Below are 27,487 nucleotides of genomic sequence, written 5' to 3' on the forward strand. Positions count from 1 at the left end.
TATATATATATATATATATATATATATATATATATATATATATATATATATATATATATATATTGCCTTGAAAAAGTATTCCTACCATTTGAAATTTTACACATCTTGTCATGTTACAGCCAAAAACGTAAATGTATTTTGTTGGTATTTTATGTGATAGACCAACACAAAGTTGCACATAATTGTGAAGTGGAAGGAAAATGATAAATGGTTTTCAAATTTTTTTACAAATAAATATGTGAAAAGTGTGGCGTGCATTTGTATTCAGCCTTCCTGAGTCAATACTTTGGGACATGTTGGGTATCAATTTACTCGGCGTAACATTATCTTTCACAATGTAAAAAAAAATTGGGGTAACTTTACTATCGTCTTATTTTTTAATTCAAAAAGGGGGCTTGTAAGACCGCTGCGCAAATACGGTGTGACAGAAAGTATTGCAACGACCAACATTTTATTCTCTAGGGTGTTAGAAAAAAAATGTATAATGTTTGGGGATTCTAAGTAATTTTGTAGCAAAAAAAACAGTTTTTAACTTGTAAATAACAAATCTCAGAAAGAGGCTCGGTCCTTAAGTGGTTAAGAATAGCCACCCCCCCTTTTTTAAGGGAGCAAAAGTAATTGGTCAATTGAATAAAAAGCTGTTTTATGGCCAGGTGTGGGCTACTACTTCATTATTTCTTCATCAATTAGGCAGGGAAAAAGTCTGGAGTTCATTCTAAGTGTGGTATTTGCATTTGGAATCTATCTAACCTACATCATGCGTTCAAAGGAGCTGTCCATGCAAGTGAAACAGGCCACTGTAAGGCTTCAAAAACTAAACAAATCCAACAGAGAGATAGCAGCAACATTAGGAGTGGCCAAATCAACAGTTTGGTACATTCTGAGGAAAGAAGAACGCACTGGTGAGCTCAGCAACATAAAAAGTCCTGGACGTCCACAGAGGACAATCGTGGTGTATGATCACAGGATACACTCTATGCTAAAGAAAAACCATTCACAACATCCAGACAAGTGAGGAGGTGAACGTATCATTGTCAAAGTCTACAATCAAGAGAAGACTTCACCAGAGCAAATACGGGTTCACGACAAGGTGCAAACCATTCATAAGTCTGAAGAATAGAAAAGCCAGATTAGACTTTGCCAAAAAACATCTAAAAAAGCCAGACCAATTCTGGAAAAGCATTTTTTGGACGGATGATTCATCTGTACCAGAATGACAGGAAGAAAAAAGTGTGGAGAAGGCTTGGAACAGCTCATGATCCAAAGCACACGTCATCTGTAAAACATGGTGGAGGCAGTGTGATGGCATGGGCATGCATGGCTTCCAGTGGCACTGGGTCATTGGTGTTTATTGATGATGTGACAGAAGGTAGAAGCATCAGCATTAACTCTAGTGTTTAGAGATATACTGTCAGCCCAGATTCAGCCAAATGCAGCAAAGTTGATTGGACTGCGCTTCACAGTACAGATGGACAATGATCCAAAACACACTGCAAAAGTAACCCAGGAGCTTTTTTTGGAATATTCTGCAATGGCCGAGTCAATCAACTGATCTCAACCCAATTGAGCATGCATTTCACTTGCTAAAAGCAAAACTAAAGGCAGAAAGACCTACAAAGAACAACTGAATACAGCTGCAGTTGGAGCCTGGCAAAGCATCACAAAGGAGGAAACCCAGTCTTTGGTAATTTCCATGGGTTCCAGACTTCAGGCAGTCATTGCCATTAAAGGATTCTCAACAAAATATAAAAAATTTACATTTTATTTATGATTATATTCATTTGTCCAATTACATTTGAGCCCCTGAAAATGGGGGGGGGGGGCTGTGTATAAAAATGGTTTCAGTTCCTAAAATTTTTACTTGATATTCATGTTCAATCTCTTGAGGTAAAGCTGAAAGTCTGTACTTCAAATTAATTTGGATGGTTTCATTTTAATTTTATTCTGGTGGCATACAGAGCTAAAAGTATGGAAACTGTGCCTGTGTCCAAATATATATGGACCTATCTGTATGTATACATACAGTATCTCACAAAAGTGAGTACACCCCTCACATTTTTGTAAATATTTTATTATATCTTTTCATGTGACAACACTGAAGAAATTACACTTTGCTCCGTGATGTCATCATGGAGGAGTGGAAGAGGACTCCAGTGGCAACCTGTGAAGCTCTGGTGAACTTCATGCCCAAGAGGTTAAGGCAGTGCTGGAAAATAATGGTGGCCACACAAAATATTGACACTTTCTGCCCAATTTGGACACTTTTGTTGCCAGTGGTTTAGACATTAATGGCTGTGTGCTGAGTTATTTTGAGGGGACAGAAAATTTACACTGTTATAGAAGCTGTACACTCACTACTTTATATTGTAGCAAAGTGTCATATTTTCAGTGTTGTCACATGAAAAGATATAATAAATTATTTACAAAAATGTGAGGGGTGTACTCACTTGTGTGAGATACTGTACATACATACACACATGCATTCTGTATATAAATAAATATTTACATAAAAGTTATGTCTGGTTGCCTGCTTTTTACCCATGATGTTATGTTTTATAATATATTTTCACTACTGCATTTTCAGGACTGGTAGAGCTTTCTCGTGGTTCCACAGATACCATAGTTTGACATTTTATCTATATGAGAACATCTAGCAAGAAATAGGTTATAGATTTTGCGGTCTTGCTATGGCTAATTTTTTGCTTCACAATAGCAAATATGAAACACAAATCTCTATTTCTCATATCTAGCTCCCTACTACAGAGAACAGCTAGATACAGAGACAAGTTTGATTGTTAATGCCATCATTTTTACTGGCTGTCAAGAGAGACCACACTGTCGGAAATTAAGATGACTAAATCTTGGCCATTACTATAGCACTAAGGCTAGCCATAGATATTGGGCTGGACAATTGAAATAAATAGGAATCTTCCCTGCTGGCTATTGTACGCTGATAGCTACTGATACACCCAGCTGCAAGAGTACCCAGAACGTGACTGTATCTGATTGGATGGGGTCACTGTACAGCCAACAATATTCCACCTAGCTGGGCAGACAGGGCCACCACAGCTTAAATTTCAGCCAATTATGCAGGAATCTGCCAAAATTCAAGTCTTGACTGTTTATGGACCCTAAAATCACACGCCTCAAGCATTCACTTAGAAGAATACACTACACAAAGCCAGTGCCTTTTTTGTAAACTTTCAAGCTAATTACTGATTTATAACTTGTGGCCAGAAATTAAAGGATAAAAAGCTCAGATGTTTGCCCATCAAACCATACAAGGGATTCCATTACAGGTGATTGCCAGTAAGTGCTTAAAGTGTTACTAAACCCAGGAGCCTGCATTCACTATATCTGGTCTTCCATAGTACATAGAACATGGAAATGCAATTGTTTTAGTAAATATAAACAGCTAAATACCTTTTCTCATCAGCAGTTTATAGCAGTCTTATGACTTCTATCAGTGTCTGGTTAAAGCTTGTAGGAGTTTATTTCTCTGTCAATATCAACGGCTCAACTATCAACCCATCTCCACACGCTAAGGTCCTAGGTGTAATCCTGGACTCTGAGCTAACCTTTCGACCCCACATTCTATCACTATCCAAAATTTGCCGCCTCAATCTCCGCAACATCTCCAAGATACGCCCCTTCCTAACCAATGTCACCACAAAGCTTCTAATCCACTCCCTGGTCATCTCCCGCCTCGACTACTGCAACTCCCTCCTCATTGGTTTACCTCTAAATAGGCTATCCCCACTTCAGTCCATCATGAACGCTGCTGCCAGGCTCATCCACCTCACAAACCGCTCAGCGTCTGCCACACCCCTCCCTCTGCCAATCCCTCCATTGGCTGCCACTCAGTCACTAAATTAAATTCAAGATACTAACTATAACTTACAAAGCCATCCACAACCTGGCCCCCAGCTACATCTCTAACCTAGTCTCAAAATACCAACCTAATCATTCTCTTCGCTCCTCCCAAGACCTCCTGCTCTCAAACTACCTTGTCACCTCATCCCATGCTCGCCTCCAGGACTTCTCCAGAGCCTCTCCCATCCTCTGGAATGCTCTACCTCAATCCGTCCGATTTTCTCCTACTTTATCCACTTTCAGACAATCCCTGAAAACTCATCTCTTCAGAGAAGCCTATCGGGCCCCCACCTAACAACTGTACATTTATCTTCTCAATCAGCACATCACCTACAGTTATTACCTCTTGTATCTCTTGACCTTCTCTCTTAGATTGTAAGCTCTAAGGAGCAGGGTGCTCTGATTCCTACTGTATTAAAGTGTATTGTATTTGTACTGTCTACCCTCAAGTTGTAAAGCGCTAAGTAAACTGTTGGCACTATATAAATCCTGTATAATATTTATAATAATAATAATACTTCACTGAGCTGCCCTATGAGGATGCAGGACTCCTGACACTCTGTCTGGACAGTGCTGATTGGCCCTGTGCTGATTACATGCACTCTCCCAAGAAAAAAAACACCTCTCTAGTAATACACACCAAACTGAGCATGTGCAGCCTGACTCCAAAGGCTCTGTCTTATCCAGACTTGTCCAGGGGGACAGTGAATGGAGGGGAGAATCTATACATACAGGATCAAGCAGCCTTTTTATACAATGCAGAGGATTAGTGTAAAAGGTGAACCTTGCGCCAAACAATAATTTTGAAACAAACCTAATATATATATATATATATATATATATAGCTGCTCCCCAAAACAATGATAGAACACTGTACAACTGGAAAAATGTGTGACAGGGGGCACTGTGTGGTAATGATATGTGCCTTATCTTAAAGACCACATAACATGGAATGAAGTGACATGTACAAAAAAAGTGCAAATGAGGTAACTACTACCCGCCTAAAAAGTGCTATAAGACATAGATAAATCAATTCAAATATAAAGTGCAACAATAGATGTACCAATGTGAGATAATATTTAAAAAAAAATAAAACAGTGATAAAGTCCATGATATAAATTAATGGTGGCTTAAATCTTGAAAGCAGAGAGGAAATCCTTCACCGTTAACATAAAACAACACCAGAAGTGCTCAGATATGAAAACTGCTCACCAGATGGATATGACCTCTTTAATTAAAAAGACGGTCTAATGCGCTGTAGGGAAATCCTATTAGGAACCCTTAGTTAATGGATGAAGCCTCTGTAATGTGTCCTCCTCTCCTCCAAAATATCTCATAAGGAAACAAAAGGACAATCCATAGCGCAATACTGTTTTTTTAATTGAAAATAATACAAACAAAAGGCGGGGTGCCTGCTTACATTAGTGGGTGCCTTGGCCTGGCACTGAGGATAGTCTACATGAATTGCAATATGAGAGCTGCTCACGGCTGGGCTCACGTCCAAGCTGGCGTGCGCTCCGCTCGTGCTAGGAGAGAAACCGGAAGCTGGGATCCGGAAGTGGCGTGACTGGAAGCACCTAGAGGTGAGCAGTTTTCATATCTGAGCATTTCTGGTGTTGTTTTTAAGGATTTCCTCTCTGATTTTCTCTCTGCTATCAAGATTTAAGCCACCATTAATTTATATCACTGTTTTATTTTTTTTAATATTATTTCACATTGGTACATCTATTGTTGCACTTTATATTTAAACTGATTTATCTATGTCCTATAGCACTTTTCAGGGGACGTACTAAACTGCATATTGGGATGATGAGATGATTGGATTATTGGCTGCAATACTGAGAACCCTCACTAGATGTCAGTGTACTTTATACATATATATATATATATATATGCAATCATCCCATCATCCCAATATGCAGTTTAGTACGTCCCCTTTTCAGGCGGGTAGTAGTTACCTCATTTGCACTTTTATTGCACACTTTATTTCATGTTATATGGTCTTTAACATAAGGACATATCAGTACCACACAGCGCCCCCTGTTATCCATTTTTACAATGGAGAGGATTAACCCCTTAGGTTCCACAGTGAGTATAACAAGCATGCTTTACTGCATATACAGACTGATTTTTACTGTTGTGGGTTTAGTAACACTTTAAAGCAGTATTATTCCCAAAACTAAAAACGTAACATATTGCAGCTTACAATCATATGCGAGGTCTGTGCAATGCGAATTTAGCCATACAGTTGTATGGCTGAACTCGCATTGGATTTGCACGAAAAAGGCGCAGGAACATTTTTTCCCTCCGCACCAGAATCACACCCATGTGATCCGATTCTTGCTTGAATTTACAGTTTGCACTGCGATCTGCGAACCGATCTGTGGGTGTCATTAACTTTGTATTGACATCCGCAGCAGTTTGCAGAGGGTAGTGTGAACTGCCTGTGAGGGAGGGGAGATGCGATGCGGGAACCGGCACTGGAATCCCACTGGTTCCCGCATCGCAATAGTGTGTACAGCACATGTAGTCCAGTGGGGTTTTTAATTTTTTTTTTGCATCAAAAGCGCATGGAAAGTAGGTCATATGGTTTTCAATGGCATAGTTCATACCAGTGCTGTCAGTTCAAGTGTGTTCCAGTTCCAGAAAAAAAGTGGAACATGCTGTATTTTTACTGCAATGGACTGTACTGAAATGATGTAAAATGCACTGGAACGCACCAAAAAGCACTGGAACACACATGTCCTTATTTAAGGTTAAAGTGTAAGTTCACCTTTTCAGAAAAATCTGTAAGGTGACCTTACACAGACTCCCCCCCCCAGTCCCACTGACCTGGAGTGCGGCGATCTCCCGTTCTGAGCCCTGCTATAGCCGCGTTCCCGATCCAGGACTTAGAAATCCCCTCAGCTTTCACTCTTCTTCCCTGCTAACAGGATGGGCTAAACGGGTTCTGATTGGTCGGTGCCACCCATGTAATGGACCGTGACACCCATGTGACGGACCCGTGAAGCCCCGGACCCGTGACGCGGCTATAGCAGGGCTATATGGGGGATCACCGCGCTCTAGGTCAGCAGGACTGGGAGGGGAGGGGTGAGGAGGGGGGTCCTGTGTAAGTTCACCTTACAGCTTGTTCTGTAAAGGTGAACTTACCCTTTAAGAAAACAGAGGGGGGTGAATGCACTGAACTGCATCACAAAAAAAACTGGAATGCATCAAAAACGCTCATGCAGAAAAGCATCTGGAATGCATCCGGACTGCGTTTCTATGGTGTGAAGTGGCCCTCTGTTTTCATCTGATGTACGGGCCAGTAACACACCTCCTGTGCTCCCACTCTGGATGAAGGAGCAACAGAGACACCACTGGACAGCAGCACTGGGCAGTGGGAGTGCAGGGTTAGATGTACTAGCAGATTTAGATATAAACTAACACTTTTTAACAGTATTGTTCGTTTTAGGACCAACGTTTTAAATAAATAAATAATAGCTGACCATTAGTAAGCACACCTGTTATGGTTTTTCTCAACCCTCTAATTTCTACAGCTGCAGGGCAGCTTGGTCTGTTGAAAAATAACAGACTTATTGGCAAGATCACCTGGTAAAAATAAAAGAAAGCAAACCTAAAGAAGAGAACATCACATCTAATAATTGGTAAGCTGTAATATAATAAATAAGTGATTTGGGGTTTAATACTGCTCTATTGTGTAACTGCACTTTGACTAAACAATACAGGCTGGGACAAATATATAATTTTAGTGAAAACTCAATTATATTTGTAGAATCCCCCAACAGCAAATGATTAAAATGACCAACTTAACACTCGCCTGGAACTGAGAAAGCAGCAGAGACACGCCACACGATGATCTCCACTTGTACTCTGGAAGGTTTTATCTCCTTCATGACCAGAACATTTGTTACTATTCGGCACTGCACTACTTTAACTGGCAATTACTCGGTCATGCAACACTGTGCGCAAATTACATTTTTACCATTTTTGTACACAAAAGTAGAGCTTTCTTTTGGTGCTATTTGATCAACACTGGGCTTTTTTATTTTTTATTACATAAATGAACAAAGACTGAAAATTTTGAAAAAAACCCCAAAAACATAATTGTTTTTACTTTCTGCTATAAAACGTATCCAATAAAAAAATAAAACTTCTTCATAAATTTAGGCCAGAATGTGTTCTGCTACATGTCCTTGGTAAAAAAAAAATCCCAATAAGTGTAAAGTATATTGATTAGTTTGCGTGAATGTTTTAAGGTTTACAAACTATGATATACATACTGGAATTTTTATCTATTTCTTTTTATACTAGTAATGGTGGAGATCAGACTGTGATAGTGCAGAGAGCAATCTGTGGGTGGGAAATGACTGACACTGACATCACCAGTGGCATTAACACAGTGATCTGTGCTAATACTATACACGGTCACTGTACTAATGACACTGGCTGGGAAGGGGTTAACATCTAGGGGCAATCAAGGGGTTAATTGTCTGTCTAACAAGTGGCATGTGGATATTATGTGCTGTTTTTACTAATAGATGTAGCTGATTTTTCTCCATGCTTTGCAGGAAGAAAAAAATCAGCCACATCTCTGCTGTGTGTACAGAGCTCTATGTTGTTAGTAAACACAGGGCTCTGTACTGTGATTTGCTAAGCCGATTAGCAGGTCCTGGCCAAAAATTGTAGGTCGGGACCTGCTGATCAGCTTGTGCTGTACCAAATCACAGCACAGATGGGGGCAGCAGGCGCACGCGTGCCCCCTACCTAGAAATGCCGGATCACGTACATGTACATATTCCGGCGCAGAGCTGCCGTCCTGTCATCATATATCTGCATGGGGCAGTCCACAAGTTGTTAAAGTATAACTAAAGTTAAAACTATTTTTTTTTAGTTTTGGATACAGTGAAGAGGGAGTAGAACACCTGTCAGAATTTTATTGCTGATTGTGTCCCTCTTAGGGAGATTCACCCTATTTGTCATGTTTACTTTTATGACTAACAGTGAAAGTGAAAGAAAATCCCAAATTTTGGGTTATCTCCAAAACCGTAATAGAGGAGAATCTTTCAATAAGGTCACTAGTTTTAGTGACCCTGATGACAACCAGGGTTTCTCTCTTTTTGCAGGGGATTTCCTCGCACTTCCTGTTTTGGCTTAGGCTGGACATACACGGTTCAAATCTCGGCTGGTTCAGTAGGAACCAGCCAAGATTTGAACCATTAATGAGCAAGCTTAATGTACCGGGTTGATATGACCAACTTGGGTACGACCAGCCTGCTGGATTCACTTCTGATTATTGCAAGCGGCTGCTATAGCTGCTAGCGATAATCACTGGGGGTTATTTACTAAAGGAAAATCCACTTTGCACTGCAAGTGCACTTGAAAGTAAAGTCGCTGTAGATCCGAGGGGCACATGTGAGGAAAATAAAAAAAAGCATTTTAGCTTGCACATGATTGGATGATAAAATCAGCAGAGCTTCCACTAATTTCAGATCTACCCCTTAGATTTAGAGTGCACTTTCAGTACACTTTCAAGTGCACTTGCAGTGCAAAGTGGATTTGCCTTTCGTAAATAAATCCCACTGTCTTCTCCCGGAGGGGACAGCCTCCCCCGCCAAGAGAAGACAATGGCCCAGCAGGAGGGATTCCCCTGTCAGTGCTGTCTGTGCTGATGGGGGAATCATGCAAATTTCTTACCTGCAATCGGTTGCTGCAGGGAAGAAATTTGCACCATCTATGGCCAGCCTTACTGTAAAATAAAAAAATGCTGACTTTACTTCTACTTTAGAAGAATTGTTAAGAGTGCACCAAGACAAAACCAAAAGGTTGCTCCTGATCTGATCTGACGCTGTCATTCTGCTTGTAACTCCAGGCTGCCTTTTGGATTTTATCCAACACTTTTCCTGACCTTGGGATGCCAACCAACTCTATTGTGTGCCATTGGTCTTGATCTCAGTTTTTAACATGACTTTGCTTGAATGTCGTATACCCAGCAAAGCCCCGTTTAGTTTCTGGACAATTTTCCTATTTATCTCCTTTGGTTACCTGCCAACATCATCAGTTGCCTCCAGTGGTGTGCTTCTGTGCTTCTAAGGAACAACCTAAGGAGGTTGGGGAGATAGGGGAGAACGTGCTACTGCTGGTCAAAGAGGAAACACAATCCTTAGCTCCAAGCTGGAATTCAAAATTAACTGAAGGCCATCTAACACTGTCAATCATTACTAACTGCAAGGCTTGATGAAATAAAAAGGAGGGTTCCATACTCAACACGCTGACATTCTGAGCACAATTCTCCTAAATAATACATTGCAGCTATGCAAAAGCCCTTGTGACACCAGTCAATACTCGACCAGATAATAGAGAGAAATGGATAATGAAACCAGACACAAAAGCCGCATTGATGTCAGTGTAGTTGAATCAGAACACACTGAAAATGCAGACAGGTGCCATTGATTAGATCTTCTGCAATCAGATGGTGAGCGGATGGAAGAAACAAAACAGATGAAGTGTAATTAGCAAATAAGAAACAAATGAAATATCAGCAGGTAGGAAGCTGGGATTTCAGATTACTGCTATGTAATCACATTTTTCTTGGTCCTCGAATATCTCAATAAAAAAGCATACTTTCTATGGCCTGTGGGACCTGGAGAAAGAGCAGGAAGTAGGTTTATCAAAGTCGGTTAACAAGAGGTCTTGAGGCTGCATATTTCATCTAACAGGCTAGCAACGGCAACGTAATTCACTTACAAACCAGAAAACCAATTACAATGGAAAATCTCCAGAGAAATCTTAATGAAAGATGAATATTTTTCTTGTGATAAATACACTTTTTGGGCTCATGTAATTAGGATGTGAAATATTAGGTAACTGCAGGTACAATGCAATACCCGACAGTAACTATCCAGATTTCAGCTTACTGCAAAAATCCATAGCAACTAATTCTAATTGGACCTCACATAATCTTATTGACCAAGCCAAATAACAAAAAGGTAATTTCTTCAGGAGAAAGCAATTTTCCTTGGTTGTCTTTAAAGGGTATGTAAAAGTGCTTTTGTACATATCCAGAGTCAGAAAGTAAAGCTTTAGCTCCTTTTACGTTATTTAATTTTCCTTTAGCAAGCAAAGTGTGACATTGTACTGTTGATCATGTACAACAGCTGGTTGTTCTGATCACTGTATGTCAGTGCTGCCAGCCATTGTCTCTGATCACCGCCACAGTAGTACAATGTTACCAAACCAGGTCTACCAGTCAATGCTCCTAATCAATGCCCCCCACATACTGTTTCCCTAATCACCACCACACCAGTTCATGCCCTTGATAACCGCGGTGTCACTGATCACTGCCACACCAGTCCCAGTGCCCCTGATCCCCGCCACAGAAGTCACAGTGCCCCTGATCACCGCCACAGCAGTCACAGTGCCCCTGATCACCGCCACAGCAGTCACAGTGCCCCTAATCACTTCCACACCAATCACAGAAAATCCTGATCACTGCCACCCCAGTCACATTGTTTATAATCAACGTCACACCAGTCACAGTGTCCCTGTTTATTCTCACACCTGTCATAATGTCACCTTTTAATATTTGACAAAGATTTGGGGGGGCAAACCCTAAAAGAAGCATTAAAGATGGTGCAGCCATAAGACCATACAAACAGAACAAAATATTACAGCGCACACATGCAAAAATTAAATTTAAGTCCTGCAAGGCTATTTAAAACACTTGAACATTTTCAAAAAATATGAGGATTTAGTCACACCATATGGCTATATGGTGCTTAAACCCACTTACTGTGTCAAAGTACTCCATTATCAGTGGGTCCTACGCTATCCATAGAATGGAAGATCCTGCTTCTCTGAACCATGGGAGACATACACTCCTCTATAAGAGAAAACTAAAGGACTCCTCCTATAGTCCTTTAGTGTGACTAAATCCCCATATTTTTTGAAAATTTTCAGTCATTTTAAATAAAAGAAAAAGCAATTCAGCGCTAAAAACAAAAAATAATAACACTAAAATTACATTAGAATAATATCTGGCAGAAAAGAGCCATATAAATAGTCCCAGTTCAGATAATATAAGAGCCAAGGATGACATAAAAAGATGACACCAAAAAGGTAAAAATATTCTCCTCAGTAGTGATCAGGGTGCTTGGAAAACATTGCAATTTACGTGCGTCCTTATTAGTGATTCCATCACCATATATACAGGCCGCCAACCTCACACTGTAGACCTCTGAGTTAACAGATAGGTCAATCAAGCATTTTCCACAACGGTAATCAAAGGTTGGAATTTGTCTCTAAGCGGTCCAAAGATCGAAATCCAGCCTCTTTACTGCAGCAGCAGGATGACACTCTCACACACAGTAGATGGGAACATGGTGACCATGTAAAATAAACGAAACATACATAGTGCTCTCTGATTTAACTTAAAGCATCTTTTATTAAGGTAAAAAATGTTACTCACAAACAAAGCACTGTGATCCCAGTGGTAGGATGCATAGCGTGTATCAGCGATGGCTGAGGAAGTCCCGCCCACAGGGACGATGCGCGTGAGGGAGGACTCTGTGACATCATTACAGCCACCTTCTCTGTCTCAATGAGACGTTTGCTACACGTACATATGATGGTGGAAGTACTAATAACGATGCACGTAAATTGCAATGTTTTCCGAGCACCCTGATCACTACTGAGGAGAATATTTTTACCTTTTGGTGTCATCTTTTTACTTCATCCTTGGCTCTCATATTATATCAACTGGGACTATTTATATGGCTCTCTTCTGCCAGATATTATTCTAATATATTTTTACTATTATGATTTTTTGTTTTTAGGGCTGCACTGCTTTTTCTTTTATGTACTCATTAAAGGATTGCTATATATTGACCTTGCGTGTTAGGCTGCTTATGTTAGGATTGCCTGGACAGATCCTTTGTCTTTGACCATGTCTCTGCTTGCCGCTTGAACTGACCCATCTGCACATCCAACTGACTACATTCCTGCAAGACGCCAGTCCCAGTCATTCCCTGCGGACAACTGCACTAATGGAGCCACAGGAATTCTTCCTGTTCTTCCCTTTTTGGCCTCCTGTACCTCCTGGCCAGTGAACATGTCTTTCCAGGGGACAGCCATGTACCAGTAGGCTATGTATGCATGGCTTATATATATCGGGACTGCTAAAGGAGAGGCTACAAGAACCTATATTCCCTGACCACTCGTACAAAGGCAGCCATTACAGAACATTGCTTTGCCACAATTGGTTAATTTGTGCGATACACAAGATACAATGTCTGATAAATACAGTAATCAGTCCAAACGGTAAAAAAGTCTAAAGCATGTGGCATCATCATACTCAGGAGGAGCAGCAGAATGTGTTTGGGTTGTAATTCTAAGTGCGCATGTGCTGTGTGTTAGAAATATCTTATTAAATTGACAACTTTGTGTAGAAACTAAATTTATTTTATTTTTTAATGTTACAAAAACGTGTGGTAAATAAAGTCTTCAAAAGCCTACCATGCCTCTTAGAAAATACCTTGGGGTGTTTACGTTCCAAAATGTCATTTTGCGGGTGTTCCCACTGTCCTGGTGCTCCAGAGCCTCCAAAAATGTGATCAGTAATCAGGAAATTAGATATGTAATTTATGCCCCTAGAAAGCTTGAAGGTGCTCCTTGGATTTTATGCTCACACATGTGGTATCGCCATTCTCAGGAGTAGTATGCCTATGATGTGTGTTAAAAATATTTATTTACAATTTTGTGTAGAAATAAATTTTCATTTTCTTTGTAATTTTTTGCCACAATTTTTTTGCAAATTGCAGCATTTTCAAAAGACTCACCATGCCTTTCAGAAAATACCTTGTGTTTGCTTTCCAAAATGAGGTAATTTTGTGGGCATTTCTCTTGTCCTGGCACTTCAGGGACTCAATAAATACGTTACATAGTCAGGAAATCAGACTCATAATGTATGCTCTTTGAAAGCCCAAAGGTGTTGGTTGGATTTTTGGCCCCTCTATGTATCTAGGCTATGAAAAAGTCTCCCACATGGTATCCCTATACTCGGGAGGCATAGCAGAATGTGTTCCGGGGTGGAATTTTACATATGCCTATGCAACTTTGTGAAAAAAAAAAATGTAATTTCTTAATTTTTCAAAAAATTGTGACAAAAATGTACAACTTTAAAAACTCACAATACCTCTTACTAAACCCATTGGACGGTCCAATTGCATTGTTGGGCACAGGTAGGCTGCACTGTTGGGCACAGGTGAAGCGGCATTATTTATTTGGCTTCAAATGCAACAGGTCCATATTGAATAGATTAGATTTTTACCCAAGATTTAAAGCGGAGTTCCACTGGTTTTTGAGTTTATTAAAAGTCAGCAGCTGCAAAAAGTGTAGCTGCTGACTTTTAATAAACAGACACTCACCTGTCCCACGGTCCAGCGATGCGGCCACCCGAAGCCTCCGTTCTCTCCCCCTCCTCTTCGCGGTGCCGACATTGTGAGTGTGGGCTCCCGGCTGTGACAGTTTGCAGCTTCACAGCCAGGCGCGCACTGCACATGTGCGAGCCTCGCTGTGCTCCGTCAATGGCCAGGCAGCCATGTTCTGGGACCTGTCATGTGTCCCAGAACATTGCCGGCAGGGAGAGAGAGAGTCGCCTAGGCGGCCAGAAGTCAGAAGTGGGACAGGAAGTTCCACTCCAAACCAGGTACCCAGCCCCCTCCCCCCCAAAAAAAAGACATGCCAATTGTGTCATGTCAAGGGGCGAGGAGTACCTAAACCGGAAGTTCCACTTTTGGGTGGAACTCCGCTTTAAGCAGCTTTCCTAAACATTAGAAATAATCTCCCCGGCAACTGGTTCTAGGGGGTTTTGTGTGTGTGAATGCCTCTGCAGCTGTGCTAGGGGCATTAGAATGTGAGCTCTTATGAGGCATGGAGTCATGTAAATGTTCTCTGCACTTTGTAAAAAAAAAAAAATTTTTCAGAAAAATTCATAAAATATACAGTTGAACTGTGAATGCGAAGAATATGAAAGACCTCTGAGTTAATCAGAAAATATTACCTGCCGTTCAGTTTCCAGTAACCTGTACTCTATCTTCTGCATCTCAAGGCTCCTCCAGTCACTCTGATACTTCTGGAGCAGAATCCTTCCCTGGATTTTAGGCAGAGCTAGAGTAATGTCCATCTGAGAGAATCCACAGAGAAACTCCTGCTGTATTTTATGTACGTCATCTTCAGATACACACAAAGGTAACAGGAGAACCTTCCTAATAAACACAAATCACACAACAACAAGAAAGGGTGGTAATTTAGAAGCACAAAAGGGCCATCACAAAATACCTTACCAATCAAAGTGGAAAGGATTGACCTATAAATTCATTAATACCCGTTGCAAGCTACAAAATCAAATATTCATATTTTGATATAGGTTTGGAGTTACATAGCTATATAGTAGGTGAGGTTGAAAAAAGACACAAGTCCATCAAGTCCAACCTATGTGTGTGATTATATGTCAGTATTACATTGTTTTTTGAAACTATTGATGCCCCCGCTGTAACCACCGCCGGTGGAAGGGATTTCCACATCCTAGCCGCTCTTACAGTAAAGAACCCTCTACGTAGTTTAAGGTTAAACCTCTTTTCTTCTAATTTTAATGAGTCTTGTTAAACTCCCTTCCGCAAAAAAGTTTTATCCCTATTGTGGGGTCACCAGTATGGTATTTGTATATTGAAAAAATGAAAAAACAACTCAGCGCTGACACAAGAACAATATAAAATAAATGCAAGCAAGCACAAAGGCAAATTCAACAAAAACCTCAAAGATCATATAAATAAGAGTGCTGCGCAGATAAATTGTCCATTCGATAATAGAATAATAAAAGGTGGGAGATGAGATCACCAGTGGATGGTCAAACGCCTAGGATAAGATCAGAGGTGACTAAAAAATCCCTTCACCATATATGGATGGCCCCTCACCTGCAATCTTCGACCTGAAACAGGTCACACAGCATGTAAACCAAACAGATGGTAAGCTGAAACAGGCGATAATAACTTCTCATATAATGCTCCCACTCTCGTCAGATGGCATATGAAAATAAAGCATAGACAATATAGTGCTCTCCGTTTCTAAAACTTTATTGCTAAAATAGAAAAAACTTGTTCACTCACAAAACAAAGCACTCAGATCCGAGTGCCGGCTGGATGGCGTGTGAGCGTGAACTGGCTGACAGCCGCGGGTGACGTCATGCGCTCCTGGCCCCCGTACGCGTTACGTCCTGTGGGCGGGACTTCATCAGCGTGGGGCGGGACACCACCCGCCCCACGCTGATGAAGTCCCGCCCACAGGACGTAACGCGTACGGGGGCCAGGAGCGCATGACGTCACCCGCGGCTGTCAGCCAGTTCACGATCACACGCCATCCAGCCGGCACTCGGATCTGAGTGCTTTGTTTTGTGAGTGAACAAGTTTTTTCTATTTTAGCAATAAAGTTTTAGAAACGGAGAGCACTATATTGTCTATGCTTTATTTTCATATGCCATCTGACGAGAGTGGGAGCATTATATGAGAAGTTATTATCGCCTGTTTCAGCTTACCATCTGTTTGGTTTACATGCTGTGTGACCTGTTTCAGGTCGAAGATTGCAGGTGAGGGGCCATCCATATATGGTGAAGGGATTTTTTAGTCACCTCTGATCTTATCCTAGGCATTTGACCATCCACTGGTGATCTCATCTCCCACCTTTTATTATTCTATTATCGAATGGACAATTTATCTGCGCAGCACTCTTATTTGTATATTGAAATCATATCCGCTCTCAAGCGTCTCTTCTCCAGAGAGAATACGTTCAGTGCTCGTAACCTTTCTTCATAACTAATGTCATCCAGACCCTTTATTAGCTTTGTTGCCCTTCTTTGTACTCGCTCCATTTCCAGTACATCCTTCCTGAGGACTGGTGCCCAAAACTGGACAGCATACTCTAGGTGCAGCCGGACCAAAATCTTGAAGAGTGGGAGAATTATCGCTTTATCCTTGGAGTTAATCACTTTTTTAATGCATGCCAATATTCGGTTTGCTTTGTTAGCAGCAGCTTGGTATTGCATGCCATTGCTGAGCCTATCATCTACTAGGACCCCCAGGTAATTTTCCATCCTAGATTCCCCCAGAGGTTCTCCCCCTAGTGTATAGATTGCATTCATATTTTTGCCACCCAAATGCATTATTTTACATTTTTCAACATTGAACCTCATTTGCCATGTAGTTGCCCACCCCATTAATTTGTGCAGATCTTCTTGCAAGGTTTCCACATCCTGCGGAGAAGTTATTGCCCTGCTTAGCTTAGTGCCGTCTGCAAATACAGAGATTGAACTGTTTATTCCATTCTCCAGGTCATTTATGAACAAATTAAATAGGAATGGTCCCAGCACAGAACCCCCACTACTCACCGCTGACCATTCCGAGTACTCCCCATTTATCACCACCCTCTGAACTTGCCCTTGTAGCCAGTTTTCAATCCATGTACTCACCCTATGGTCCATGCCAACGGACCTTATTTTGTACAGTAAATGTTTATGGGGAACTGCGTCAAGTACTTTTGCAAAATCCAGATACACCACGTTTACGGGCCTTCCTTAATCTAGATGGTAGTTCACCTCCTCATAGAAGGTAAATAGATGATTTGGCAAGAACAATTCTTCATGAATCCATGCTGATTACTGCTAATGATACCATTTTCATTACTAAAATCTTGTATATAGTCCCTTATCATCCCCTCCAAGAGCTTGCATAATTCCCAGGAATTTATTTTGGGCCCTTTTTAAATATTGGTGCTACATTGGCTTTTCTCCAATCCACTGGTACCATTCCAGTCAGTAGACTGTCAGTAAAAATTAGGAACCATGGTCTGGCAACTACTTGACTGAGTTTCCCAAGTACCATCCGGTCCCGGTGATTTATTAATGTTAAGTTTCCAAAGTCTAATTCTAATATTGTCCTCTGTTAGCCATAAGGGTGCTTCCTGTGATGTGTCACGAGGATAAACACTGCAGTTTTGGTTAATGAAGCCCCCTAAATTGCCTTGTGAAGACTGAGGAGAAGACTAAATTCAATACCTTTGCCATCTCCCCATCCTTTGTAACCAGATGTCCTTGCTTATTCTTTATGGGGCCAGGATGGTCTGTCCTCCTTTTTACTGTTTACATACTTAAAGAATTTCTAGGGATTTTTTTTTGCTCTCCTCCGCTATGTGTCTTTCGTGTTCTATGTTAGCCGCCCTAATTGTACCCTTACATTTCTTGTTGCATTCTTTATAAAGTTTGAATGCTGATGATGATCCCTCAACCCGGTATTTTTTGCAGGCCTTATCTTTTGCTTTTATATGCATTTTTACATTGGCGTTGGGCCATCCAGGACTTTTGTTCGCTCTTTTAAATTTATTACCCAATAGGATGCACTGGCTAATGCCCTTATTTAATATGCTCTTAAAGCGAACCCATCTCTCCTCCATGTTCTTTGTTCCTAAGATTTGTATTGTTGGTAATCAGTAGATCTAGTAATGCTTTATTTCTTGTTGGTGCGTCTACCATCTGACCCATGAAATTGTCCTGCAAGACATTTAGGAACTGGCGAGCCTTAGACGAATGTATGGTTCCCTCCACACAGTCTATGTCTGGATAATTAAAATACCCCATTATGATAACACTTCCCATCCTTGCTGCTAATCCAAAATTGTGATAGGAGGTCCGCCTCCCCCTCCTCCCTCAGGTTAGGGGGCCTATAGCATATTCCCAGTATTATTTTCCCCTTAGCTTCATCCCTTTGGAGCTCTACCCATAAGAATTCCAATAATTGGATGTCCAAAGCTCCTCAAAAAAAGAACCCCCCCCCCCAAAAAAATGTAGCTTTAATAAGCACTGCTAGATGATTTGGTAAAACAGCCAATTGGCAAGAATGCCAAGATGGACATCCTTGCTGATCAGCAACTGAAAGGCAAGGGAGTGAGATTCTCAAATGAAAATGTCACATTTCTTAAATATAAAAAATGGGATTTTTGACTTATTGTAAAATCCATTTCTCTGAGTTCATTGACAAACACAGCACTCCATTATTCAGAACCATAGAGTTTTATTGCCCCCTACAGGAGTAAGACACTAGGCATAAAAAAGACTTGGCTATGCCTATGGGCAGTCCTAGGTGATATACTCCCCCCTCTCTGCTATAGGCCTTCAGTTTAGTAACAAGCAGTGTCAGAAGCATCAAAACTCCTTAGAGGGATGGGTGCTGTGTCTGTCAATGAACTCAGAGAAATGGATTTTACGGTAAGTCAAAAATCCCATTTTCTCTTTCGTTCATTGAGAGACACAGCTCCATTATTTAGAACCATAAGGACGTCCCAAAGCAGTGCCAAACATGAGGGGTGAGACAACGAAAATCCCAAGGCTAACAAAAGAGCCAACAGGTAACAGGAGCTCAACACAGAACAACTGGAGCCTAACCTGAACAATACACCACCAAGAGAGATTAGACCCCCCAAACAGTAGCCCGCAACACCTTGCGGCCAAAAGAAGCATCCTCAAATGCCAGCACATCCACATTGTAGAATTTTGCTAAAGTGTACACCAGCGATCAAGTGGCCACCTTGCAAACCAGCGCAGCTGATGCCTGATGATGGAAGGCTCAAGAAGCAGTAAGCAGCCAAGTAGAATGCGCCGTAACAGGGAAAGGAGGAACCCAACCCCTGATAGAATAGACCAGAGTCATCGTCTGTCTGATCCATCTAGAAAGGTCGCAGAAAAAGCAGGCAGCCCCTATTTTGGCCTGTCCGTGATCACAAACAGTGAGTCTGATCTCCGAAAAGACCCTGTGACTGCCAAATACACCCGAATCGCCCAAACACATCCAGGGCATGTAAGGTAAATCCCTTAGGACATTTTGACCTGGGACACAGGCAAGGCAATACAATGTCCTTAGTCAAAAGCAATCAGAGGAGTTAATGGACGAGGTTGGGACTTTAAATGAGACACTGGGTCTCCATCCCTGTGCATACATAAAACAGGAAGGTTGGGACTTTGAATGAGGTGGGCAAATGAGGCCAAAGGAGCAGTCACCAATACATAAACCATCAGTCAAAAGCAATCAGAGGAAGGAACCACGGACAAGGGCGAAGAACCACTTCATCTTTGTGGATCACCAGATAAGTATGACATGGAAATGCCTACAGTCCCGACACTCTTCATAAAGAGGCGATAGCAACCAAAAAAGCCATCTTCTGGGACAGAGCAGCAGAGGAACCTCCATAATATTTACAAAGAGAGGCTCCTGTAGAACCAAACGCACCAAGAGCAGATCCCATGGTGGTAGAAGAGACCGCACCGGTGGAGGCAGGTGTTGAACCTCTTGATTAAGAGTATGCACCAGAGAGTGCAAGACCAAGGGACGCCGAAGAAAACCACCAAAGCCGACACCTGGCCCTCGATGGTACTCAAAGCCAAGTTCTGATCAACCCCCCCCCCGTGAAGGAAGGTGGAAATCCAAACCATCGAGTAAGAACGAGGGTAAATGCCAAGCGCCTAACACCAGGATATGTATGCTATCCACGTCCGGTGGTAAATCTTCCTAGAGGAAGGTTTCCTAACCTTCAGCAGCGTCGTAACTTCAGCACCTGGCTCATAACAGCCAGGCCTTCAAAACCAGCGTCTGAAGCAGGATGGAAGATCGGCCCTTGGGACAGTAGAACCTCCCTGAGAGGCAGTCGCCAAGGGAAGTCAGCGACCAAGCGCACCAGGTCAGCGTACCAAGACCGTCAAGGCAATCTGGGCCCACTGGAATGACTGGAATCCCTTTGGTCTCGAACCTGCTCAAAAGCCGCGCCAGAAGCTTGAGAAGAAGAGAGGAGTAGATCCGACTATACTGGCCCCACGGGCCACCAGAGTGTCTGCAGTGACCACCAGAGGATCCCGTGACCTTGCCAGAAACCTCAGTACCATTCCGTTAAGCCGGGGCGCCAACAGATCTACCTCTGGAGTGCCCAATCGGAGACATATCGGATGAAACATGTCCTGGTGAAGGGACCACCCCGTTGACCAACACTGGCCGACTGAGGCAACCGCCTGACAGTTTTCCACTCCTAGAATGCATACGACAGAGAGGGCCGGAACAAGGCATTCTGCCCACTGGAGGATGCTGGCTACTGTCAGGGCTGCCAACACACTCCTCGTTCCGCCCTGGTGATGGACATAGGCCATCACTGTGGCAACGTCTGACTGGATCTGTACCAGGAGCCCCTGAAGTCGACCTCCATGATCCATACATAGTCTGATCGCTCGAAGTCCCAGGATACTGATCGGCAGTCCGGATTTCTTCAGCGTCCAACGACCCTGAGCAGGACCCAGTCCCAGGACACCTCCCCACCCGGACAGACTGGCATTGGTGGTAACCACTGTCCAACACAAGGGGAGAAAGAATGTGTTCTGCCAAAATCACGGAGAGCAAAGCCACCAGACCAGGGACCCCCGGTTTTCTTGCTCAGCTGAATCTGATAGCCCAGAGACCTCGGGCACTTTACGCCAGGATCTCACTTGAAGGGAGCTTGCATAGAACTGCGCAAATGGAACTGCCTCAAAGGTAAATACCATCAGGCCCAACACCCACATGCAGGACCACAGGGAGGCCCACCTGCGAGACAACAGTAGTTGAAGCGCAGCATGCAACTTTTGGAGTTTGTCCAGAGGAAGAAACACTCTGGCCAGAGATGAAACCAGAGTCAGGCGCAGATAATCCAATTTTCTGGAAGGAGCCAGAGCAGACTTCAGGTAGTATAGAAGCCAACTGAAAACTGTGGTCTGTATAGCGAGTTACATCACCCCTCAGGGTAGCAGAGGACTCTGCTCACAGAAGAAGGTCATCCAGGCAGCCCAGGACCGCAATCCCCCGCTGACGTAACCATGCAAGAACTGGGGCCAACACCTTTGTGAATACGCGAGGAGTGGAGGCGAGACCAAAGGCCAACAACGCGAGCTGATAATGCTCTTCTTCCACAGTAAAACGAAGGAAGTGTTGGTGTTGGGCACACATTGGAGTGCGTAAATAAGCATCCGTGATGTCGACAGAAACCAGGAAGTCCCCATGATGAAGGAACGCAACCACCATGCGGATGGACTCCATTCTGACCTTCTGTACCCACTGGAACCTGGGACAAGCACACCCTGAAGCAACAGGGCTTGCACAGCCCCAAGGAGAACTGCCAACAGTCCGATGACAGACCCCTTTTGGAAGGAAAAAATCCTTTTTGGGGTTCAAGGACGGAACACTAAGACATAGGTGAAGGCGCGTCTTCATGCTGAAGGGGCCTTGTCCGTGGCTCTAGGGAACCCCGCTCTCGGCTCACCAGACCAGGTCCATTGCGTGCCAAGAAGAAGGACCGCATCCGCTATGAGGCCCTTTTCCCCATTTCAGACTGTGGAATAGATGTATACTTCCCTCCTGTGAGACTTGTAATGATGTCATCCAGGGTAGCCCCAAACAGATAATTGCCTTGAAATGGTAACCCAGTCCGAGCTTTTTTAGAAGCCCAGTCTGCAGGCCAACACTTAAGCCACAATACATGTCTAAGCACCACTACAGAAACAGAGCTTAGCAACCAGGGGAACTGCGTCCAAGAGGCATCGCATACAAACTGCAGCCCCCAGACCAACTGGTCCGTCAACTCAGCAAAAGCAGAGGGAATCTGCTCTCCCTCCAGGAATGTCAGCTGGATCCTTAAAAGCTGGAGACTCATCTACCAGAATCATGGTCACCCTAGAGACAGGGGGATCCACTACTGGTGGAACAGTCCACTCTTTAAGGAAGGGACCCCACAAAGAGGTACCTCACAGCGAAGCGTCTTTGAAACCACAAAGGGGCGCTTTGGACACTCTCAGTCTTCACAAACAAGTATTCCAAAATAGGAGGGAGAAGGGAACGCTTTTTCCGTGCAAGACAGTTTATGGGTGCCAAGGGGACCGGCACTTCCGCTGCAGTCACAGCTGCATCCTCCATTTTTATAGTTTCCCGCACAGACGTAATAAAAGTGACAACCAGCACCTTCTTGTGCACCACTGCAGTTGTGGAGGAACAACCTCACTAACTGACAGGACAGGGAGTGTGACCACCAACCCCGCAAGGTGGGCCACATCCACAACTGCAGAGCCAGACATAGAATCAGTCGAGACCGATGAGGCAGGGGAGGGCGGGGGCACCATTTACTAGCCTATATGTTTAAGAGCCACCTGTGAAACTGCAAAGAACTCGGGGGGGGGGGGGTCGCCGACTGAGACCTCCGCCCCCTTAGGCCCTGCATGGGGGTGTCGACTGAGGTCCCACACAGGGGACGTCGACTGAGGTCCCACACAGGGGACGTCGACTGAGGTCCACACAGGGGACGTCGACCGAGGCCCTGCACAGGGGACGCTGACCAGGGCTCCTCACAAGGGGCACCGGCCGAGGCCCCGCACCGGGGCACCTACTGATACCCCACACAGGGGGCACCATTGGACCCCTCACAGGGGGCACTGGCTGAGACCCCTCACAGGGGGCATCTACTAAGGCCCCTCACCGGGGGGCCTACGGAGGGCCCACTTGAACAACCCCCCAAAAGGGGGTCGCCCTCAGAGCCTCCACAGCGCCGTCCCTCTGGAAGAAGGTGTCCAGCGTGGCCGTGCCAACTAGCGGGCCACGGCCTAAATTTTCGGCTGCCCGCCGCGAGTGAGCAGGTCCGCAGGGGACCAAAGCAGGTCCGAGGAAGGAGGGCGGATGCCCCCCATGGAAAGCGGCGGCCTCTGCCTCCCGCTCCAGGGCCGCCCCACATGTCGCCTGGTTGGTAGGCCGCAAAAGCCGCAGCCTAAATTTTTGGCCGCCCGCGGGGGGGACCAGACCAAGCAGAGCTGAGGGAGGACCAGACCAAGCAGAGCTAAAGGGAGGAGGGCGGATGCACCCAACGGAAGGCGGCGGCCTCTGCCGCCCGCTCTAGGGCTGCCCCACACGTCGCCTGGTCGGTATGCCGCAAAGCCGCGGCCTAAATTAGTGGAGGCCCGCCACAGGGGGGCGAGGATCTGCAGATACCTGGTCACCCGCCCAACCATCCAGCAGGTGCCAAGTGGTCTCCCCCTGATAGTGACAACCCTGGAGGGGCGGTGGACAGAGTGTCCGAAGCACCTAGGCCAGAGGCCTGGGCCTCACCCGGGGAAGGGGGGGTGTGGAGGAGAATCCCAGAGGGATCGACAACCCCAGGGAATACCTGCGCCCCACACCACTCTAGGGAAGGAGAGAGGGCCCCTTACTTACCGCTCCAGCGAAGTGCGCGGGTAACACTCCCAGACAGATCCTCCTCGCTGCAGAACGGCCATGAGGAAGGCTGCAACACAGGCCGAGGTCCGGACGTATGCGACCTCACAAAACGTTTAACTCGCAGGGCATGCCCCCGTCCAGTGGGGCTATGTCGCGGCCGACCTAGCGCGTAGCTGCTGTCTGCATGCGTTCACTGGCCAGACTGGGGAGACCACTGGATCTTAGTGTCCAGCCCGTCGCCCAGTCTGGCAGTTGATTGTAGATCTCACAGGAAAAAAATCCAAGAGAAAAAAAGTAGTTTAAAAAGAAAAAACAAAAAATTGCCAGGACCAGAGATCCCAGCAGGGAACTAGGTCCTTACTCCTGACTAGGCAGAAAAAAATTGAAGGCCTATAGCAGAGAGGGGGGTGTATATCACCTAGGACTGCCCATAGGCGTAGCCAAGTCTTTTTTCTGCCTAGTGTCCTACTCCTGTAGGGGGCGATATAACCCTATGGTTCTGAATAATGGAGCACTGTTTCTGTCAATGAACAAAAGAGAAACATTTTTACAGCAGATAAAACATCCTTCTCAGAGGAACTGACAAGAAATAAATGATTCTGTATATTAACCACTTGCCGACCGCCTCACGCAGATATATTGCGGCAGAATGGCACGGGCAGGCAAAATCACGTACCTGTACGTGATCTGCCTCCCGCGGGGGCGGGGGGTCCGACCAGACCCCCCGGTGCCCGAGGCGGTTGGCTTCTGTCCGGGAGCAATCAGAGGTGAGGGGGAGCCCATCCATTCGTGCCCCCCCCTCGCGATCACCCCCAGCCAATGAAATCCTTCAATCCTTCCTCTGCTGCTGTATAGTAAACAGCAGCAGAGGAAGTGATGTCATCTCTCCTAGGATCGGTATTTTCCGTTCCGGCGCCGAGGAGAGAAGACATTGATGTGAGTGCACAACACACACACACAGTAGAACACGCCAGGCATACTTTTCACCCCCCATCACCCCCCGATCACCCCCCGATCACCCCCCCACCCCCTGTCACAGTGACACCAAACAGTTTTTTTTTTTCTGATTACTGCATTGGTGTCAGTTTGTGACAGTTAGTGTGGTAGGGCAGTTAGGGTTAGCCCCCTTTAGGTCTAGGGTACCCCCCTAACCCCCCCTAATAAAGTTTTAACCCCTTGATCACCCCCCGTCGCCAGTGTCACTAAGCGATCATTTTTCTGATCGCTGTATTAGTGTCACTGGTGACGCTAGTTAGGGAGGTAAATATATAGGTTGGCCGTCAGCGTTTTATAGCGTCAAGGACCCCCATATACTACCTAACAAAGGTTTTAACCCCTTGATTGCCCCCTAGTTAACCCTTTCACCAGTGATCACCGTATAACTGTTATGGGTGATGCTGGTTAGTTAATTTATTTTTTATAGTGTCAAGGCACCCGCCGTTTATTACCTAATAAAGGTTTAGCCCCCTGATCACCCGGCGGTGATATGTTAGGTTTTAGGGTCAGATAGGGTCTGCGTCGCCCCAGGCAGCGTCAGGTTAGCGCCAGTACCGCTAACACCCACGCATGCACCATACACCTCCCTCAGTGGTATAGTATCTGAACGGATCAATATCTGATCCGATCAGATCTATACTAGCGTCCCCAGCAGTTTAGGGTTTCCAAAAACGCAGTGTTAGCGGGATCAGCCCAGATACCTGCTAGCACCTGCGTTTTGCCCCTCCGCCCAGCCCACCCAAGTGCAGTATCGATCGATCACTGTCACTTACAAAACACTAAACGCATAACTGCAGTGTTCGCAGAGTCAGGCCTGATCCCTGTGATCGCTAACAGTTTTTTTGGTAGCGTTTGGGTGAACTTGCAAGCACCAGTGGCCTAGTACACCCCGGTCATAGTCAAACCAGCACTGCAGTAACACTTGGTGACGTGCCGAGTCCCATAAGTGCAGTTCAAGTAGTGTCCCACTGCCACCAAGAAGATAAACACAGGCCCTGCTGCATTCGCCAATCCTAATTGGGAACCCACCACTTCTGCAGCGCCCGTACCTCCCCCATTCACATCCCCAACCAAATGCAGTCGGATGCATGAGAGGCATTTTCTTTAGGTCCTCCCGAGTACCCTTACCCAACGAACCCCCCAAAAAAGATGTTGTGTCTGCAGCAAGCGCGGATATAGGCGTGACACCCGCTATTATTGTCCCTCCTGTCTTGACAATCCTGGTCTTTGCATTGGTGAATGTTTTGAACGCTACCATACACTAGTTGAGTATTAGCATACAGCATTGCACAGATTAGGCAAACTTTCACAGGGTCTCCCAAGATGCCATCGCATTTTGAGAGACCCGAACCTGGAATCGGTTACAGTTACAAAAGTTACAGTTACAGAAAAAACAAAAAAATAAACAAAAAAAATATATATTAAAAAATTTAAAAAATAGTTGTCGTTTTATTGTTCTCACTCTCTCTATTCTCTCTCTATTGTTCTGCTCTTTTTTTACTGTATTCTATTCTGCAATGTTTTATTGTTATTATGTGTTATCATGTTTGCTTTTCAGGTATGCAGTTTTTTATACTTTACTGTTTACCATGTTTTATTGTTAACCATTCAGCTGCAGCGCGGATTTATTTATCTTGACAACAACAGCGTTTGTTCCCACGATATATAAAGCCGTGACTCCAGTGGAGGTGATATATGCTGAAGCATGGGGGCAGCAGGGGCAGAGGAGCGATTTGCTCCTACCTTTTGCGGGAGGATGCCCCCATGCTTCGGCATATATAAATGGTGCATGTATGCCCATCATTAGAAGTGGGTGGATGAAGGGAGATATTCTAATGGTGGGCATACCCACCGATCAATCTCTTTTCTTCGTTCAACCCACAGGCTGCATGAAAAAAAAAAAAAGATTACAATATATGCCCAACAAGGACCAGCAACGTACTGGTATGTTGCTGGAATTTGAGTGGTTATACCAGAATGATGCCTGCAGGTTTAGGTATCATCTTGGTATCATTCTTTTCAGCCAGCGGTCGGCTTTCATGTAAAAGCAATCCTAGCGGCTAATTAGCCTCTAGACTGCTTTTACAAGCAGGAATGCAGGAATGTCCCCCCCCCCCACCGTCTTCGATGTTTTTCTCTGGCTCTCCTGTCCCAACAGGGAGCCTGAGAATGCAGCCGGTGATTCAGCCAGCTGACCATAGAGCTGATCAGAGACCAGAGTGGCTCCAAACATCTCTATGGCCTAAGAAACCGGAAGCTACGAGCATTTCATGACTTAGATTTCGCCGGATGTAAACAGCGCC

The 27,487-nt window shown here is 44.4% G+C and overlaps 1 protein-coding gene across 1 annotated transcript in view; it reads right to left on the reverse strand.

Annotated features, from left to right (window-relative positions):
- EVC2 (EvC ciliary complex subunit 2) overlaps window positions 1-27,487 on the reverse strand; it is a 321,014-nt gene that overhangs the window by 65,876 nt on the left and 227,651 nt on the right. The window contains exon 15 of the mRNA XM_073610268.1: window positions 14,933-15,137. Within this exon, the coding sequence (XP_073466369.1) occupies window positions 14,933-15,137 (205 nt within the window). The remainder of the gene's footprint in view (window positions 1-14,932; window positions 15,138-27,487) is intronic.

This window comes from Aquarana catesbeiana, linkage group LG01 (assembly GCF_042186555.1).
Source record: "Aquarana catesbeiana isolate 2022-GZ linkage group LG01, ASM4218655v1, whole genome shotgun sequence".
Lineage (NCBI taxonomy): Eukaryota > Metazoa > Chordata > Amphibia > Anura > Ranidae > Aquarana > Aquarana catesbeiana.